At 37.5% G+C, this 20206-nt stretch overlaps 1 protein-coding gene across 2 annotated transcripts in view; it reads right to left on the bottom strand.

Moving 5' to 3' along the window:
- CRYAB (crystallin alpha B) overlaps positions 1 to 20206 on the bottom strand; it is a 61740-nt gene that overhangs the window by 39812 nt on the left and 1722 nt on the right. Inside the window, exon 2 of one of the 2 annotated variants that reach the window (XM_069614300.1) lies at positions 13566 to 13640. The exons of the other annotated variant lie outside the window; for it this stretch is intronic. Within the exon in view, the coding sequence (XP_069470401.1) occupies positions 13566 to 13598 (33 nt within the window). The 5' untranslated portion in view covers positions 13599 to 13640. The remainder of the gene's footprint in view (positions 1 to 13565; positions 13641 to 20206) is intronic. 2 annotated transcript variants of the gene reach the window in all.

The raw sequence follows: 20206 nt of genomic DNA, 5'->3' as shown, positions 1-20206 counted from the left end.
AAGAACACTCGCAGTGTCCTGAAATGTTCGCAAATACACAAAATGGGGGAGTTCTGAAGACGTTGTCGAACACTCGCTGTGTCCTGAAATGTTCGCAAATATGAATGGGGGTTGTGGCTGACAAGTTGAATGTGTTCTAAGAACACTTGTGGTGTCCTGAAATGTTCGCAAATAAACAAAATGGGGGTGTCCTGAGGACGCAGTCCGTATTGTTCTCTGTCAAGTTGAACGTGTTCTAAGAACACTCCCGGTGTCCTGAAATGTTCGCAAATAAACAAGATGGTGGTGTTCTGAAGATGCTTCTAAGAACACTCGCGGTGTCCGGGGAATGTTCGTAGGGGGTGTCCTGAGGACGCTGTCCGTATTGTCCTCTATCAAGTTGAATGTGTTCTAAGAACACTTGCGGTGTCCTGAAATGTTCGCAAATAAACAAAATGGGGGTGTTCTGAAGACGTTTCTAAGAACACTCGCGGTGTCCTGGAATGTTCTTTGGGGGTGTCCTGAAGGCATAGTCCGTATTGTTCGCTGGCAAGTTGAATGTGTTCTAAGAACACTCACAATGTCCTGAAATGTTCGCAAATAAACAAAATGGGGGTGTCCTGAGGACGCTGTCCGTATTGTTCTCTGTCAAGTTGAATGTGTTCTAAGAACACTCCCGGTGTCCTGAAATGTTCGCAAATAAACAAGATGGTAGTGTTCTGAAGACGCTTCTAAGACCACTCGCGGTGTCCGGGGAATGTTCGTAGGGGGTGTCCTGAGGACGCTGTCCGTATTGTTCTCTGTCAAGTTGAGTGTGTTCTAAGAACACTCGCGGTGTCCTGAAATGTTCGCAAATAAACAAAATGGTGGTGTTCTGAAGACGTTTCTAAGAACACTCGCGGTGTCCTGCAATGTTCGTAGGGGGTGTCCTGAAGGCGTAGTCCGTATTGTTAGCTGGCAAGTTGAATGCGTTCTAAGAACACTCGCAGTGTCCTGAAATGTTCGCAAATAAACAAAATGGGGGTGTCCTGAGGACGCTGTCCGTATTGTTCTCTGTCAAGTTGAATGTGTTCTAAGAACTCTTGCGTTGTTCTGAAATGTTCGTAGGGGGTGTCCTGAAGATGCTGTTCGTATTGTTCTCTGTCAAGTTGAATGTGTTCTTAGAACACTCATGGTGTCCTGAAATGTTCGCAAATAAACGAAATGGGGGTGTTCTGAGGACACTGTCCGTATTGTTCGTTGTCAAGTTGAAAGTGTTCTAAGAACTATCGCGTTGTTCTGAAATGTTCGTAGGGGGTGTCCTGAAAACGCTGTCCGTATTGTTCGCTGGCAAGTTGAAAGTGTTCTAAGAACACTCATAATGTCCGCAGACATTAAAGGTTTCCATAAACCATAGTTGAAATGTTTGACTCTATGGATGTGATATGCTGCGGTGGTTGTTGCCAGGGCATAGAGTCTTGGGTGCATGTCCATTTGGCCATGCACCCAAGACTCTATGCCCTGGCAACAACCACCGCAACATATCACATTCATATTTGCTTATAACTTTGGGTGAAAAACAAATGTATAAGGAACAAAGGTATTAGATACTATGGATGTGATATGCTGCCATGGTCCTCCTTATTATTGTATACTTACTGTTTGGTCTAGTAACCGGAGTACATGTATTTCTTGTTAATTTCTGTGATAAAAGAAAAGAGCATGTTAGTATTAGTATTTTGTAATGACTTATTACATTGTATGATCAATATACTTTTTTTTGGACCCTCATATTTAGTAGATTACAAATCAGAGTACTGTGCAATTTGCTCAGTTTCTGTATTTGTTGCTAAAATCATTGGGTCTGTGGGAGAAAGAAAAATCCATGTTGGATTAAAAAAAAACCTTTTTCTGTTATGCTACAGTTTATTTGTTTGTTTGTTTTCAGTGTTCACTTGTTGTTTCTGGCTAATGCTTTATACTTTGGCTTGTTGTATTTTTTTGGAGCAGTAACATATTATTTATTTGTTTTGATATTATAAAATATTGGAGCAGTTAGATACAAATTGGCGTATTCTAACTGTCTATTTTCTTAATATATTTTAGTGGTATTGATTTATCTATTTGGATATTGTTAAATTTTGGGACAGTTAGATACCAATTGGCGTATTCTAACTGTGTATTTTTTGGTCTAATTTAGTGGTATTCATTTATCTGATTAGTTGTTGTAGAATCTTTGAGCAGTTAGATAGCTTTTGGAGTATTCTAACAGTTTATATTTTTTTAACACAAGTTTACTTAGGGTTTAAATACAGTTTAGTTATCAAATTTTGGTTTTAAGAACATCAAATAAGCGTTTGAAAGATTTCCTGGTAATCTCTGCTTTAGAGTAATGGTACTATCATTACATTCAAACCATCCACATTTCTTTTTTATATATGCAGTGTAGTGCCCTGAATTGGTTGTGGCTCCTGCGTGGTAGATTATACCTATTGTTGTGAAGGTTTTCTTACCAAGTGTTATTTGACCATGTGTGAATCCAGTCAGCTTGCACTTGTTTTTGGTACCATCTGCATTGTAACGTAGAAGCATTAGTATTATGTATTTACTATGTGTTTGTATTACTAACGTGGAGCAATTATCTGAATTGCAGGTAGAGCATAATCTACCATGGTTTGCATTTTGTACAAGTTGCTGAAATGGAATGGATTCACAATTTGGTATTGATATATATGAAGCGTTCATTGGGGATTTCTTCTTGTGTCACATTGTTGCAGAGAGTGCATGTATGTTTCCACATGTATGAAATCCGAAAGATTTCATGTATAGGTATGTTTTTGTTTTCCAGTACTTGTAGTAAGTACATTAGACATTCTTGTGGATCTTCCTGTGAGTTTATAGTGAATTTCACCATTCCAGCACAGTAGTCCAATTGTTGTCTTATTGCATAAACACTAAACGTGTTGTCAGGATTGTTTGCTGCATTTCTGTGAAGTACTAACATTTGCAAACACAATGGGTCTGTACTGTGTAAGTAAATGTTGTCAACAATTGGTGGTAATTGAAATAGAATATTCATTGCTACATTTGCGTAGCAACTTACACCAACTATATTTGAGAATTTAAATGGTCCAGGTAGTTCTGTATCTAACTGCTTTTTTTTGAGTTTGTCTTCCTTCTTTAAAGAAGTACCTGGTTTACTTTCCCTAATTGATTCTTTTTTGCTTGTGGTACTTGATGAAGTATTAGTTTCTTTTACTCTCTTTGGAGGATTTGCAGTGACATCCTGTTGCATTTCTGTTTGATTTATTTTTCTTTGATAACGTTTTACTTTTTGTGGAACAGAATATGTGTTTAGGTGGGTACTGTATAGTGAGCGAAGTCTATTGTATTCTGAAATGCAAGGAATATCAGCGTTTATTTTACTTGCATCAAAGTTGATTAGAAATAGACCGTCAAGTGTACGTAAGCGTGATAGTGTTACATAGCTCATGCCTTCTTTAAAGACTGTGTTACCAATATCTATCATTGCTTTGTCTAGGGTAAGACCTTGTGATTTATGAATCGTCACTGCGTATGCAAGAGTTAGAGAAAATTGTTCTCTGCGTACATACATATCTTTGAAGAGAAGGAATCTAGCTGTTGAGCGTCCTATCCTTTTTACTTCTGAAAGTTTGTCAAAGAGTATATTGACAAACTGAATTTTGTTGTCGCGTGGGTATGTTTGAAAGCCAACAACTGTACCCAGTGCTCCATTAACTAGTCCTTCGTCCACGTCAAGGTTACGTTTAAGCATTACTCTGCAATTTAAGGATAATTTTAATATCTTTTCTAAGCCTGCTGTGTTTGAGATTGATTTTTCTAAACTATTTAGTCTTGTTGTGGCTTGGTCACACATGGGTAGTGTCATACCATGTACATCTAGTTTGTCTGTGGCGCTAATTTCCATGATTGGTTGCATTTCTTTACTTAGCATGATTTCATTGAATTTGAAACAGCTTGCAAGAGTTGGCATTGAGGCCATACAATTGACATTTTTGTGGGCTAATTGTTCCATAACATCTGTAGCACATGCATTATCACCATAAAGTGCATTAATGTGCCAGGTTTTCAATATTGCTTCTGCTTCTTTAGAAAGTATACCAACTGTGATACTTTTTAAAATGTTGACATAAGTGAGATCTGCAGATTGCTGCATGTTTTCTGTTAATTCTCTGTATTGGAAATGTTGCCAAAGGTTGACATTTCCAATGCTGCCAACAGTTTTACGGCAGAGTTTGTGTCCTAATGTCTTAAAAATGGGCTCACCTTTTACTGGTGTTAATTGAAGCAGATCTCCAAAAACAATATTGTGTTTTCCTGCAAAGAGCTCTTCATAGTCTGTTTTGAGTACTTCTTGTAATCTGAGGTGAATCAAAGCTAACATCAGGTTGGAGACCATGCTCACTTCATCTATTAGTAGCATTTTCATTTGTTTCAATACTCTGCGTAATTCCATTGCAGCTTCTGCAGAAAGTTTGTAATAGTCTAATTTGTTCTGGTGTTGTACTGGTAATAGTAGTAATCAGTGTAATGTAACACCACCTATGTTGTAGGCAGCTAAACCTGTGGGGGCAGTGACAACAGCTGACAGTTTGTTGTTTATCAATTGTTGAAGGAACTTACTAATGATTTTGATTAGGAATGTTTTGCCAGAACCAGCTTCACCACTGACGTACAGTAGTATAGGTTTATAAATATGGCAGGAACATTCTTTATGTTCATGTTTTACACCATGTGCAATTTGTTTTGTTACTTCTTGAAAAATCCTACTTTGCTCATTGTTTAGTTTTGATTGTAGTATAGTTAAGTCTGCTTTATCTTCATACTGACACATGGTGTTTTCTACTTCTATCATAGCTAATTCTGCCTCATTTATTATTAGTGGTTCTCCCAGTGGTTCTTGGCTTCCTGTTACAGAAGGTTGACTACTGTCAGGAGTGTCCTTATCTAGTTGGGCTTGGAGTTCTTCTTCGTGTTGCTGTTCATTGTGCAACATTGTTTTGTACTGTGTAAAATTTACATCAGTTATAGTGCTTTCATTTGCTTTGAAAGCATCCTCAGATGAGTATAGTTATTTAGTAATTGTTCTTCTTTTCTCCATGGTTTGAAGAGTTGTAGCAGGGACATGTAATATACTTCTTTATGTTGAGGAGTCTTTAATGACAATTTGATATGATTAATTAAATTTGGTTTAGTGAGTTTAACTGAGCTGCCTTCACAGTTTGTCACTCTATATTTACCTTTTTTTCATCAGGTTTCATATTATTTTTGTATGTGTAGTTTTGGGCTATGTGGTATAGACACATGTTTTCCAAAGTATTACTTCTGTTTGGGTAGTATGTGTCCAATAAATTGTTTTTTAAAATGTCTTGGCTGTTGGGATCATGTTTGGCTATTGTTTCTATATCTTCATATGATTTTAGAACTCTTTTTCTAGATTTAGCTGGACCAAGACTTAGCCATACTATATTTTCAGATTTACCATACAATGCAGTACCAGTTAAACGATCAGCTGCTTCATATGATCCACATTCTCTATGGGTGAGCATTTTTATGCCCAGGCTGTATAAATTATGAGATACTGTTTTATCTGGTGACAGGTCATTCCAGAGGTCTTGGAGCTCTGTCTTTTCTGCTTTAGTTAAGTATGCAGTGACATATCATGCAACTGCAGTAGAATTGTCTGCAATGTACTGCACATCTATGTTTGCATTCCATAAGTGGGCAATGATTGCATTATAATCATTGATATATTTTTCTTCTTCTTTTCTTTTTATGTAATATGTATTTTTAGGTGACTTACCTTTAACACTATGTCTAACTGAAGACACGAGGTTGTTCACTTGACCTGTATTTGTAACTGGTCTAGGGAAACCAAATCAGCATTTGGTGTAGTATTTCCCTTTGTTTTTGTATTTGCGACGACAATATTTTCCACATTTGTGTATTTGAAATTGTAAAATGTGTGCATGAAGATCACTATTTGTGGCTTCTGATGGAATTTCACAAGTGACATATTTTTCAATAAACTGTAAAACAGTGGCATCACTGTCTTAACCAAATTTAGGAGCATCTTTAATCCATAAAAGCATGTGGATAAGTGGTGCTCCTCTGGCTTGGTATTCTTTTCTCCAAAAGAAGTGTTGCACTTCTTCAAGGGGAGGAACAGTTTTATTACAAATAAAATGTAGCATAGCAATGAAGCGATGGTGAAAATATCTTGAAACATTAACAGGATCCAAAGAACAAAGTTCTCCAGGTGTTAGTATATCTATGTTTGGTTTGTTTTTATTTGATATGTGTAGGAAATCATGTAAATCTTCCCATGCATACTCTGCACAACTTAATGTAACAAACCAAGTGGGTGGGCCAAGGTTTCTGATCATACAACGTACATCTCCATGACGTCGAAACCAGTACTCTTTAGTACCACGCATATTTGCTAATAGATTTGTAATATTTGATTGTAAAACCTCATCCTTTTGTTGCACTTTTTCTAATAATTGTGTAGCTGTCATATTTTGAAAGTGTGATCCTGATTTTAATATGTGTGCAACTCCGTAACATAGAGTTGCTAGTTCACTTTCAAAGAGTAGGTGGAATATGTATTCCACATTTTGTCTAAATCTGGGATCTTCAGAATACATCCGTAATGAGCAGTATTCTGAAGCTGATATTTGAATAGGTCTATCATCATACCTTCCTCCTTTGCCAGTAGGAAAGAGTAGAGGAAAAGCACGTGCTTCTACTTTTTTCCCATATGCTGATTGGCGATCCTTTTGTTTGACGCATTTGGTAAGTTTCCAGTACATCTTCTACGGTGTCATTACAGTGCAAAGGATGAATTGTATAATGGTCTAAAGTATTTGATATTGTAGCAGGATCTAGTAGCTCAAATTGACCAGCTTCTTGTGTTTCTTGAATTATTTCAGTTGTATCTTTCAAGTTTTCTTCAATATTAATTTCTTTGTAATATTCATTATTCTCTTTAAGATATTGGAAGGCTTGTCTAACTTTATATAAATCTACCAGCTGTTGCCATATTTTTTTGTCTTTTGTAGGTACTCCATTTACTAAGATAATTAAAGATTGCTGCATTGGACGTTGCACTCCTAGAGTATGCACATTTTCTTTTAGATCTAATGGTAAATAAACTACTTTTCCACAAATGCCTTTTGCCAATTCAGAGGGAGGTAATTTTGCTGTTTTTGGTTGAAGGCGTATTATTGCTTGAAATGGGTGTACTGTTTGAATTATGATGCTCTCATATGTTGTTGTAGGGGTTTTGGTACTGGGTATAATTCCAAATTATTTGTGATAGCACGTGAAGGAGTTTGGTTGTTGTCAAGTTTTGTAGTGCAGTAACTGCAAAGTATTAAGGGCTCAGTTATTTCGTATTTGTTTTCTGCTACTAGGTAGAGAGCTAATTCAAACCATTTAGAATCTTCATTGTCTTCTATTTTGTATGATAGGTCTACGGTTTTTGTGTTACTTTTATAAAAAGTTCTACGGCAACATACACATACATGGTTTGGTACTTCAGCTGATGTACTTTTAAATTTTAGTATTTCTTTTTTGTATGTGTTTAGCAAAAGGTTGCCATGTGTAGAATTGTTGCTTAATTGGTTTAAAGCTATTTCATTCTGTAAATGGCTTTCACTTCCAAAATATGTTTTCTGGATATAGTGAATTTCTTCAAGTAGGTCTTTTGCTGTACCATGTAGAAGGATGTTATTTAACTTTGATAGTGCTCAAGCAGGACTTTTAGCATAGTACAGTTTATAGACTAGATTTCTTATTGTTGAATGATGTGTTGATATCCTTTTGATATCATGGAAAGTGGTTTTACAAGTAGGTCCTGTAATGCAGGCCAATGAATGTCCTTGTAGTCCTGTGTACTTGCGCACTGGACAGGTATCCATATTTTGCAGCAATTTAATTTTGATTTTGTCTTTGCTTTTTACATATTTATTGAGGAATTGGCGTAAAGATTTGAAACATTTTTTGGGAATGTTACACATTGACGTGCATGGCCATTTGTACACTAGACATTCTGATTCAGTTGAATGGAGGGGTAATTCTAGGTTTTCAGGGCATATTTTTGTAAGGAGTACTTCTTGTTCCATTATGGTATTATTCACTTTTTCATAACCTCGACCACTGCTATGTATGGCAATTGTATTTGTTTGCTTTTGTTTGTGCGCTTCTTCATTAAAATATGGTTCTGTGCTCGTAGTGTGATTCCATTCACCTCCGCAGATACTTAAGAAGTTCTTTCTGTTGACATTTCTGTTGACATTTCAGTCTTTTTTGTAATTTAGTTATTAGTTTTGTTAGTGGTTTCATTTTGTTTAACAGTAAAATAAATAACTTTCTTTTGAGAAGAATTGCACTGTCCATCAGCGCTTCTAAGATTAATTTCCTATGATAGGTTTTAAGCATTGAACCTGATTTCTCTCCTGTTTTTATAAGATTTTGAAGGACTTTGTGACGGTACATTTTGGCTAAAATACTTTTCTTGGTATGCTTACTTTGCACTATATTAAAATTTGAAGAAGTAGTTTTATCTGTAGGGATAGCTGATTTTCTGTTAATTGTTTTTTGGTTTGTTTTACATTTTGATAGAGGAGGCAAAGTTTTTGTACTTGAAACTTCTTGTGTTTCACTAAATGACTGTATTAGCTGTTTTGTTTCAACATTTTTTTTACAAATTCTGCTAGAGATGGATGCTTATGTTGGACACTTTTATTTTCATTTGTTCTACTTTTGCGTTGCTTTCTACGGACTTGACTTTTGGTAGGCATTCTTTAGGGTCTGTTGAAAAAAATAAAGAAGATATGGGTTGGGGTGTTCTGGAATGTATGTGTGCTGTGTGCATGAGTGTTTGAGTAAGATGATAAAGATGTATGTAATGGTGTGTGATTGTGCATTGGGAACTACAACTAGTAGGGATAGGTATTCTTGAATTTATGTGTTACTAAACTCGAGTTCAGATGACAAAAAAAGTAAGCTAGTGGTGTGGAAAAGTACAAATAGTAAATCTAATGTATACAATTAAAACAGTTGTTTGTTCTATAATATGAAAATTGTAGCGGTTCAGTTGGGTAATTTGTGTGCCCAAAAATAGGAATTTGTGGGCCATTCTGGCTGTAAATCGCTGTTTAAGACATGGAGATTTTTGGACAAAATGGTACACAATCTCTATTTTTAGGCACAGAAATAGCTTGTATTAACGTTATAGTATGTTTGAGTAATAATACAAATATTATGGTGATATTCTACTTACTTTTTTTCTTAAATTAACAGGTAACTTCTTAGTTCTTCTTTGTTCTTCGAATTCGGCTGCTTCTTTTCAGGAGACTGGTCTTCACTGCAATTGTAAAAGCTTCAAATTAGTAACTTTGTTTGTACATAGCGCTGTTTTTAATTTAGATATTGATTTTTTTAATTGAAATCCTCAGTGCCTTCTTTAAAACCATTAAACTAATTTATTTACATAAGATATATTGCATTAGTTCAGTACATATGATATGTTCTTAATGAACAAATTGTATTGAATGACTAACTGTAGCAAAAAAATATCTTTACTATGTCTTGTGAAATTTATAATATACCAGTGAATACCACTATTTCTGTAACTAAGCTGTTCTAGGTAATAGCGCCTCAATGTCATGTCTAAATTAAAGTAATTAAGTAAATAAATAAATAAAAACAAAAAAATATGAAATTGTATAAGTATTTTTTTTAAAGATTTAAACATAGATTGTGCTTGCATGCAATTTTGTTTGAATATATGTAGTCTATATATTTCATTTAAAAAATGTTAGTTTAACATGATTTGAGTGTGTGTGTATAAAGAAAGTAAATAGTATAAAGGTTTATAAGTGATAGTTGATTTTAGGAAATTGAAAAAAATACAGTAAATTCATTTTACAGATTACACAAGCTAAAAGTCTGTTTGAAAATGTGTTTATCTACTGTACAGAAAATATGCATACCTGAAGTTTGTGTTCATGCATATGGATATGCATGGAGCTGCAAGTAGAAATCTTGGAGACTTGTACAATATTTCCGGTAGATGGTGCTTGCCAATGATATGACACTTGTACTCAGATAGATTCACAGTACATTTGCAGAGCTGATCTATGATGATGCAGTTAGATGTAGAGGTCTTGAATGTGATTGGTGCATGGTCAGGTGATTTTTGAGGTACATCCAATGAGGGAATGGCAGAGAGAGTGAAGTGGAAATGGTAGAAGGGCTGTTCATGTTACGATATGTCCGCAGACATGGCGGTAGTCCGCGGACATCGGGAGTTACATCCGGGGATTTTTGGGTTCAGACGTCATGCAAATGAGAATGAGTACTAAAAGGGATTGGTCAGGAAAGTTTAGTGAGTGTGTTGTGCCAGAAGAGAGTTTCTCATATACTGTTTTTGCTGAGAGAACAACAGATAGCTATGTCTGTGTATTTTAGGAAAAAGATTGTATGGATTTTGGGAGATTCATGGATATATTGGTTGATGGTGCATGCAGAAAGCTGTGGAGTAGCTGTAGATCTTGGATTCCCACATGTGGAAGTACACTGGCATGGAGTACGTGGAATGAAGTGGTTGGACTTGCTACCTCTCTGTGCTACTTTGGAGACAGAGCAACATCCAGACATAATTGTAATTCATTGTGGAGGGAACAGTTTAGGACATGTGGCTGGAATTCTTTTGCAATTTGCTATGAAAGAAGGACTTGGGAAGGTTATGGACATTTTTCCTAATTCTCAAGTGATATTTTCCCAGATTGCGCAGAGAGAAATGTGGCTTCATTCTTCTTCATTTGGTCCACAAATGGAAAAGCAAGGCGCAATGTTAATAAAGCTGGTTGTGCCTTTCTAAAAGATTTTGGCATGTCTTCTTTTCACAATGAAAATATTCTGTTTCGTAGTACAAACATTTTTTCGCAAAGATGGAGTCCATCTTACTTATGGTGGCAATCAGATTTTTCTGAGAAATGTACAAAATGCATTGCGACCTTTTTTGGAATTACAACATCCATTTTGAAGTAGGTGTTAAGCTTTTATAATTTTTGACTTACAAACACCTCCCAAAGGCTCTTTTCAGAGCCACCACTTCCTCCCAGAGAAAATTGCAATGTTTGTAATGGGGTAGCAACCCAATTTTTTAAATGTTTGCGAACTGTTCCCTGCTTCATTTATTTTCACGTCTATTTTTTAACTGTGAAAGGCGGCTCCGAAAAGAGCCATATTTTCTTTTTGATTTTTGATATTTTGTATTTTTTTTGGTTTTTTATACATGACACACTAGGAGAGGAGGGGAAAGGAAGGTAAAGGGGGGGACACCAACCACAGGGATAAGAAAGGGCGAGCTGACAGAGGAAGATGTAGAGTGGGTTTTATTTGGGTAGTGAGCAGATCTTCTCGTGCTCTGAGACGATAGTCTCAAAAGCACTACGAAGTTGCTCCCCCCTGCAGACTACTGTGTCACAGTACATACATACAACTGTGACCCAAAAGGTAAGGGTCATCAGCATTCTGTATGGCCTGTGAGGCAGCTTGAGGAAGACGCTGTCCCACAGAGGTGATCCTTGTGGTGACAGGATCCGAAACAGAGGATGAAGTAGAGGAAATCAACCTGCTACGTTCTTCGCAAGGTACAACCCTGCGAATAGCCCCAGAGTGAAATGACCTCAGGTGTCGCTTCATAGTCGTGGTCCCAAAGCTGTACTTACCGTGCTTCCCGCGACTGAGTATCATTTTGCACTCATTGCAGGTAACACGGTTCGCACGAGCCTTAGGAACATTCCCATGCATGGTAAATAACCGCCACACCCAAGACTCACGCCTAGTGCCGGTAGTAGGGTTTTCCTCTAACTCATTCTCATCATCCTCTTCTTCCTCCTCCGCATCCTCACTCCTGTTCCCCTCTTCAGGCCCTTGGGGAGGTGGTGGCGGTGGAGGCGGTGGGGGTGGTGCTGAAGAAGGTGCAGCACCAGGTGGCAGTTCAGCAGCCAGGGATGCCATCAAAGATGCGATGGAAATCTGCAGGTGGCAGCAAAAATTGCTGTGTTTCGAAGAACAGCCAGAAACACAATGAGAATAAGCTCTAGGGCGTGGTCTTTTATAGGGGTGCTTGTGCGCGGTCCGCGGACATGCGCGCTGTCCGCGGACAGATCAAACACAAAAAAAGTTTGAAAAGTTTCAAAAGGTATGTAGAAACCCAGGATTACTATGTGGGACTTGTGCCATGGTGAGATTTTATTGAAAAATATTATGGATTAATTGAAAATGTACTTTTAATTTGTTCGGGGACCCGAACAGTGTCCGCATTCAGAACACGCGATCAGCGTGGGCGCGGTCATATGATCCGTTCGCGAACAAGTCCGCGAAGGAAGCGCATGTCCGCAGGACACCAAATGCACAGAGATTGGCTAGCGCATGCGCGTTGATGTTCTACGGACACTGTTCGGGTCCTGAACTAATTAAAATTGCGTCGCACGTGAAATCAACATTTCAGGACACTGCGTGTGTTCTTAGAACAGTTTAAACTTGCTAGCGAACAGTAAGGACAGATATAGTGTTCTTCAGAACACGTTCAATTTCGTTTATGTACAAACATTTCAGGACACCAATTGTGTTCTTAGAACATTTTCAACTTGCTAGCGAATAGTATGGACAGGTATAGCGTTCTTTAAGACACCTCCATTTTCGTTCAATTACGAACAATTCAGGGCACTGCGTGTGTTCTTAGAACAGTTTGAACTTGCTAGCAAACACTACGAACAGGTATAGTGTTCTTCAGGACACCTCCATTTTCGTTTACGTACAAACATTTCAGGACACCAATTGTGTTCTTAGAAGAGTTTAAACTTGATAGCGAACACTACGGACAGATATAGTGTTCTTTAGGACACTTTAATTTTATTTTTTTTTACGAACTTTTCAGGACACCGCGTGTGTTCTTAGAATAGTTTCATCTTGCTAGCGAACAGTACGAACAGGTATAGTGTTCTTCAGGACACCTCCATTTTCGTTTATTTACGAACATTTCAGAACACCTGCACTGTCCGCGGACACCTACATTGTTTTAAAAAAAAAATGAAACTATTTACAACACAATATAAATATTAAACTTTATTTAACATATATTAATAATTTATGACAGAGAAGGAGAGGCAGAAACAGAAACAAAAACAGGAGAATTAGGGGTTTCAACATGATTGTTATTAGGTGAAGAAGGGATGGAAGTCTCATCAGAACGTTTTGGGTTATGAAGAGGGTTTGGGGATAATTGACTGGGATATGGTGAGGAGGGTCAAGTACATGTGGGGCAATGGTACGAGGTTTTTGGTTTAAAATGATCTTCCACAAAAGTTTTCAAATTATTAAAATTAGTCAACAATAAATCCATTTTTTCTTCTATACTGTGAAAAGTGTTATCCATAACATGTTTTTCTGAAGTATTTTCTGTTTTGGTATGCTCTGTACAAAAATATATATATATGTTAAATGTATACAAAATAATAATTGAATGGTTTATATTATAAAGTGTTTACCATTAGTTTCACTATCTTGTGACATTTCTTCATGTGGGAATTGCTCCTCTAGCCATTCCAGAGTACTAGACCTTTCTGTGAGAGAAAAAGAAAAAAGATAATATATTTTTTTTATCTAATACAGAAAGTTTATAAATATTTGAATAAAATTAAGTACACTTACTATTTCAGGTAAGATATGTCCTATGTACTGTTGGGTGTCCTGACCCACGTTTAAGCTATCATGCCACAACATTTGGTGCTGTGGGCTTAGAAAATTCAAGATGGCGGAAAACCCACATGTGCGCCGAAATCCAGGAAAGCTGCGCAGTTTGTGCGCACACCAAAATGGTTGCCTCACTTGCCACCCACCAGTGCGAGAATGAAAGGCCGGGTTGCCATGAGGGAAATGGGTTGCCAAAGGAAAAACAGTAGCGCCGGTTAGCTTCAAAGCGCTTTAAAACCACCATTGGACTACCCGCACAGTAGTCTGAAACCATTGGGAATGGCAATGCTGATTGCCAAATGCAACCTAGAATTGTTGGGAATTCATTTTCTTAAATCCCAAAAATGGGTGCAGTACCAGTACTCACCACTATCCAAAAGCCGGCAGTTTAAAACCACCCTGTGTTTCTCTGAAGGCAAGCCAAAGTGTCTATTTTAAACATTGCAACACATCTAAAAACTCACTGGACACCAGCAGACATTTGGTAGAATGGAGTGTTGTGTGCCTACAAAATCTGGGAAATGAAGAGCCCAAAACAATGCTTATAACAAAACTGCTATGGAGACAGCAGTTTAAGTTGCACTGGATTTAAAGACACTAAAATCGAAAATGTTTAGATTAAATGAGTGACCTATGTTTGGTGTCACATGCCTTTGCAATTGTTTAAATGTCATAGTTTTAAACTTAGAATCAGCCTTCTAGCTGCATATGTGAAAATGTTTAGTTTTATTTGAATGCAGAAACTGGGGAACAGAAATGACAGCTTAAAGAGATTCCAATTTGCCTGGCAACTACCCCCATCAGGAGTGAAACTTGAGTCACAGCTGTGTTCCCAGGCCATCTGCCTTTTTGCTGGCCACACTAAGGATATGCCATCTATCTGATAATTGAATTACCTGTGCTCTGCAGGAAAGTGAACAAAGCCCTGTCCTGGCTCAGGCAAAGGTTTTATTGGCAGGAGTCGTAAATGGTCGTAAAAAGTGGCTTCCTCCTGAGGAAAGGGGAGGAGCACTGCCTGTGAGAGCAAGCTGGCTTGGCAGAACTGGAAAAACCAGTATTTCTACCTTCTGCTGAGAGGAAACCACACTCCTTTGGAGCCAGAACATAACTTTAAAAAGATGGATCATTCATAGAGCGGACATGTGAAAATTTTATAAATGATACCATAATTCTTGTGATTTTTCTGCCCACATTTTAAGAGGTTTTTCGACCCGGTGGCGTGTTCAGGGGGGTTTTAGCGGAAAAGTGGATATTACTCTAAATGTATGCATGTTAAAAATCTGAAACTTCATCAGTTAATGTCCATACTCCCTGCACACATGTATGTAAAGTTGGGTCAATGTCAGAAAGTGAAAAATCAGTTAAAAAGTCAATTATGTGCCATTTCTGAATGCAAGCTCTTAGAAACAGCAGATTTGGACAGAGACATGGCTAAATTAAGCCACACCATGTATATGTAATTTCAAGCAACTGTGTAACTGTGAAATATGTCTTTTATTATCAAATATAGAATATGTGCAATCTGACAGAGGAGTGTCCTATCTGCAAGCCATAAAATGACATCCCTCTGACTCACAGTTCATTCCCCAATCAAATGATAAATGGAAGTTTGACCAATTAGAAGCTGAGAGAGAGGTAGGGTCAGTGATGCTAGAACACACCCACATTCTAAACACATAAAAGCAGACAGACAGGACAGATAGGGACCTTCAATTCCATCTGCAGCGGGACGCTCTGCCGGAAAAATCCATACTTTACCTCCATCAAACCTCCAGAGAGCCAAACTAGAGACTTCAATCTATCCAGAACTAGAGACCCAGACCAGAGAACCAGAGAGAGCTGACCCAGATCACTGTGAAGAGAGAGACCAGAGCCAGTTTAAAACCTGACCAGATCCATGGCGAGGCCCATTTCACTCAAGAATATAGTGTGAGTACATAGCAAAACTGTGCAGAACCAATCTCTTAGTTAAAATAATATAATTCAATCTATTTAATCTAAGTAGAACTGCCTCCTAACTGTCACCTGTCATTTGTAAAGCTGTCACTTGTCATTTCCTAGTTGCAAGCTGCACTTGTCTTTTGGAACTTTAAAATTTCAAATCTGAAAAACGACCTTTATTTAATCGCTCATATCTCCGCAACCTTTGTGCTAGAGACTTGCAGTAACTTTTATTTGGAAGCTGAGATCCTAGGCTTTCCTAGGACCCTAAAACGATAGACATAGTCCTTGTGGTTCCTCTGTAATAGCGCTCGGCGCATCCGCAAATTTTGCCGCGATTTGCAAATTTCTCCTCGTGTAAAAAAACAGCTGCTGCTTGCCTTCCATTTGCCAGAAATTCGTTTAACCTGCTAACTATCCCTGCATCATTGCAAGAGGGAGCCTGGACTAATATTAACTAGATACCAATCACCCTGAACCTCTGAAAGGGAATTAAAAGTATTTTAGCATACTTTTTAATTCATTGCCAGCACATATCAAAGCAATTTGGGCCTGTGTTTTCAAACTTCTGTAGTCTAAGCTTGCTGGGGTGAACTGAATCACATTTGATTGCATTTCTGAGAACTGTGTGTTTTCCTTCCATTTCCTTGCCTTGCATCAAGGGGGGGAGGGGATTGCCAGAGAAAAGTGATTACATTGTTTGGTTGAAATCATATTGAGTATTTTCTGTACTGCATTCATTGAATATTGCATCCACCTGAGCTTACATAAAGCATCCTCTACCACATTATACTTTTGTTCCTATTTACCAGTGTGCTACCTTATCCATTTCATGTCAACTCATTAGTGATTATAAGAAGTGTGTTAGTGCCAGATTCTCCGTTGTTAATATTTATCATATCAGATTAAGTGTGATATTCAATTATTAATTTATTATAAAGTGTGGTATATATATATTGTAAATTATCAAATAAACCTTTTAACTTGCAAAACAGAACTACTTCTTGGCTCAGTGGGGTCAGGGGGATTCCAAGAGAGGGGTGTTATATAGGGGTAGTCATCCAGAACGCATGAACTGGACCTAAAGATATATCAATAAGGGTTTTCATTCAGTATTATAGACTAGGCGTTGATTTAGCTGTAGTGTTGAATTGAATCCCCTTACAGTACTCAGTGGGTCTGCTCTTGTTCTCAGTTCTGTCGTGTTTGTGAGGTAATTATGTTGGAAGCCAATTTATTTTCTTGTGGTATATTCCATTTTAGAACATAGTGCATTTAAATGAATGGTTAGTGTGTTACATATATGGGTTGCATTTCTTATGTATTAGTACATATAATGTGTTTGTGTGCTTCTTTTTGAATTTGTTAAATGTTCCTATGTTATGATATAACAATCAAACATACCCCCCCAGAGTTTTTAGGTAGTGGTACTGTTCTTCGAACATGTCCGCGAACATTAAATGAGTTCGCGGACATCAAGTACAGTAGAAGAGATTCAGTCAGTTCCATATGATATGTATATAAAGTCAAAGTCATTATTGTTAAGTTGCACTACTAAAAACCTATGAAATTCAGTGAAAAAACTTTGTTAAAGGGACGTTATGGTTAAGTTGCGCTACTAGAAACCTATGAAATTCAGTGAAAAAACTTTGTTAAAGGGACGTTATGGTTCCCAGAAAATCCGAAAAACCCTTGAAATTCTCCAGTTATGGTAAGCTAAGCATATCTAGGCCACATGGTTTTCTTCAGTAACAGTCAGAAACTAAAAAATGTATTTTATTTGTAGACGTATCCTTCAAGTAGGTTCTTACAGTAATTCCCTTAGAGTCCAGTCACATCATATGAAACATATACATAGGGGAAGACAAAAGCTTGAAATTCAGCAATCCTTTTTGTGCATAAAGATAATCAATAGACTTATCAGCACTTTCTGATAGTTCTGTTGTTTTTTATGGCTGTTCTTTCCCTGTATATGGTCATATTTGTATACATTGTACTCACACTACTTTCCTTAGGGTCCAATCACATCAAGTGATACATATACATAGGGTAAATAGCAGCTTTGAAACAGCAATCATTTATTTGCATGAAAATAATCAGTTAGGTTATGAATTGTTTCTGCTACTACTTGTGCTTTTTTGCTAACTTCACTTTCCCCTTATATACCTATATTGGTATGTATTCTTGTCTCTTTGTGTTTTGTCTATAGTAATGCAATTATGTAATGCATGGGTTTTATTAGCTACTTATTACATATTTCACAGTACACAAAAATCTATTAAGAAAACAATTATCATTTCATTATTCAACATATTAACATTACGAATATTATACCTTCATCTTGTCCGCTGCACACAATGCTATGTTTCTGCATGAGTAGCTTAGTATACTAGATAGAGCCCCATAATAGAATGCTATTTATATCAATGCATCGTTCAATGCACTAATTGGGGTATGATATTTATTGCAATGATCCTTGACACTTTTTTCGCAACATTATAATAAGAATCCCTTGTACACATATTTCATGAAAAGTACATACACATGTGATGTCATCAGTGATGTCATCAATGACATTTGTGATGTCATCTTTGATGTCGTGGGTGTTAGTCTTAGCAGTGCACGGTGGTGGCGCGAGTTATGGTTGCTTAGCTTACCATAACTGGCGAATTTCAGGGGTTTTTCGGTTTTACTTGGAACCATAACGTCCCTTTAACAAAGTTTTTTCACTGAATTTCATAGGTTTTAAGTAGAGCAACTTAACCATAACGTCCCTTTAACAAAGTTTTTTCACTGAATATATATATATATGCTTGTTAGGAGCAGGAATAATAGTAACAACAATAATAATAAATATGTATTAACCTTTTAACTGCCATGGGTCCCCCCCCCCCCCAGTGCCAAGGCCTTTTTTGGTGATTTCGGTATTTCGCCTTTCAATACCTTCTAATGTTTTCTCCTTTATTAACCCCTTAAGTGCCAATTACAATGATTGTTATTGTTAATATAATAATGCTGCTTATTATTATGCTTTAACAATCATATCTGGCATTTCTATTGTTATTAGTAGTAATAGCAGCACTGTTAGTAAATATGGCTATTTGTTAAAGAAAAAACTACAACTGAAGGAATTAGGAGTCAATTATTCAGATTCAAGACGGTTTAAGCAGATTTGAGCCAATTGATATTCATGGTTTGAAGCGGTTTGCACCGAATAGAATCACAGACGAGACACATTGAGCATTTCCCGGCTCTGTTCAACACCCGTCCCAAGTCCCCCCGCTGAAGCCTCACTGATCCATCATCTTAATGATGCGAGTTGACCCTCAGGCTTCCCCACCCTTCAGCGAAGTTTTGTGCACATTTTAGTGTATCAATGACACTTATAGACTGGGGAAGTGATATGAGCCACATGAGAGCGGGCAAAATATGAATATCTGTTGGCCTAATAGAGGGATTTCCCTTGCACAAAGGCTTTTTGGGCCTGATTTACAAAGCGTTTTTCAATGGGATTGCAAAATTGTAAAACCTTTTTGTGAATCAGGCCTGTTGTGTTTGGATGCCTACTGCGCTTTTCTGTGCCTACTACCCTTCTTCTAGTCCTGAGGTCTGCAAGCTGCAGCTTTACAGATATTTTGGACTACAGCTCCCATGATTCCTCACCATTGACTAAGCTGGCTAGTGGTGATGGAAGTTGTAGTCCAAAATATCTGATGAGCCAAAGGTTCGCATCCATGTAAGTCCTTAACATAGGGTGGCTAGATGTTCAAGATTAAGAAAAAAACGGACGCCAACAACATAAAAGAGGGACTAACTCACTCAGAACTCTCTTCCTCCGCCTTAACCTGACCTTCTACCCTCCCCCCAAACCCACAGAATCTGCATACAAGTTGTGCGTTTCTGACTGTTGATAAAAGCACGTAAATAACAAGCATGATAGACTATAATACTGATTGAATAATGTATTTTAATGTTATATGTGTACAGTGAACTTGATTGTTATTGGTATTTAGTGTGCAAAGTTGCCCAGCTCAACTATAGCACACTTTTTTTTTTTAAAGCACGTATATAACAAAAGAGCTGTTGCTCTCACGTGACTTTCCATGCCTTGCTATTTACCAGTTGCTCACCCTGTCTCTGTGGCAAGCAGTTAATGCATAAGGCTGGTACCTAGAACGTTGGGGTTTGAGCCCATCCTTAGATGACAACATTCTGAAAAACGAATAATGTTAGTTTGGTTTATAATTGTTGGCTATTAACAAACCCAGGCCAGGGTTTTAAATCGAAAAAAACCTCTGTGGACAGCGGGACAGAGGAGGCCCAATTCCGGGGCGCTTGGTCTCCCCTACCTTAACATCTCTACTTGTATGTCTTCCTCAGGCATACGTGTAACAGGGAACTCTGAAGAGGCTACACGGTGACTTGTTTGAAGCTGCATACAGCAAATACAATTGGTTTTCATTATTTAGTGTGTTTCTATTGTCTATTTAGGATT

Source organism: Ambystoma mexicanum, chromosome 9 (genome assembly GCF_040938575.1).
Source record: "Ambystoma mexicanum isolate Mex_15411 chromosome 9, UKY_AmexF1_1, whole genome shotgun sequence".
Classification (NCBI taxonomy): domain Eukaryota; kingdom Metazoa; phylum Chordata; class Amphibia; order Caudata; family Ambystomatidae; genus Ambystoma; species Ambystoma mexicanum.
The sequence above is the reverse complement of the archived record's forward strand: the minus strand, read 5'-3'. Positions and strand labels throughout refer to the sequence as shown.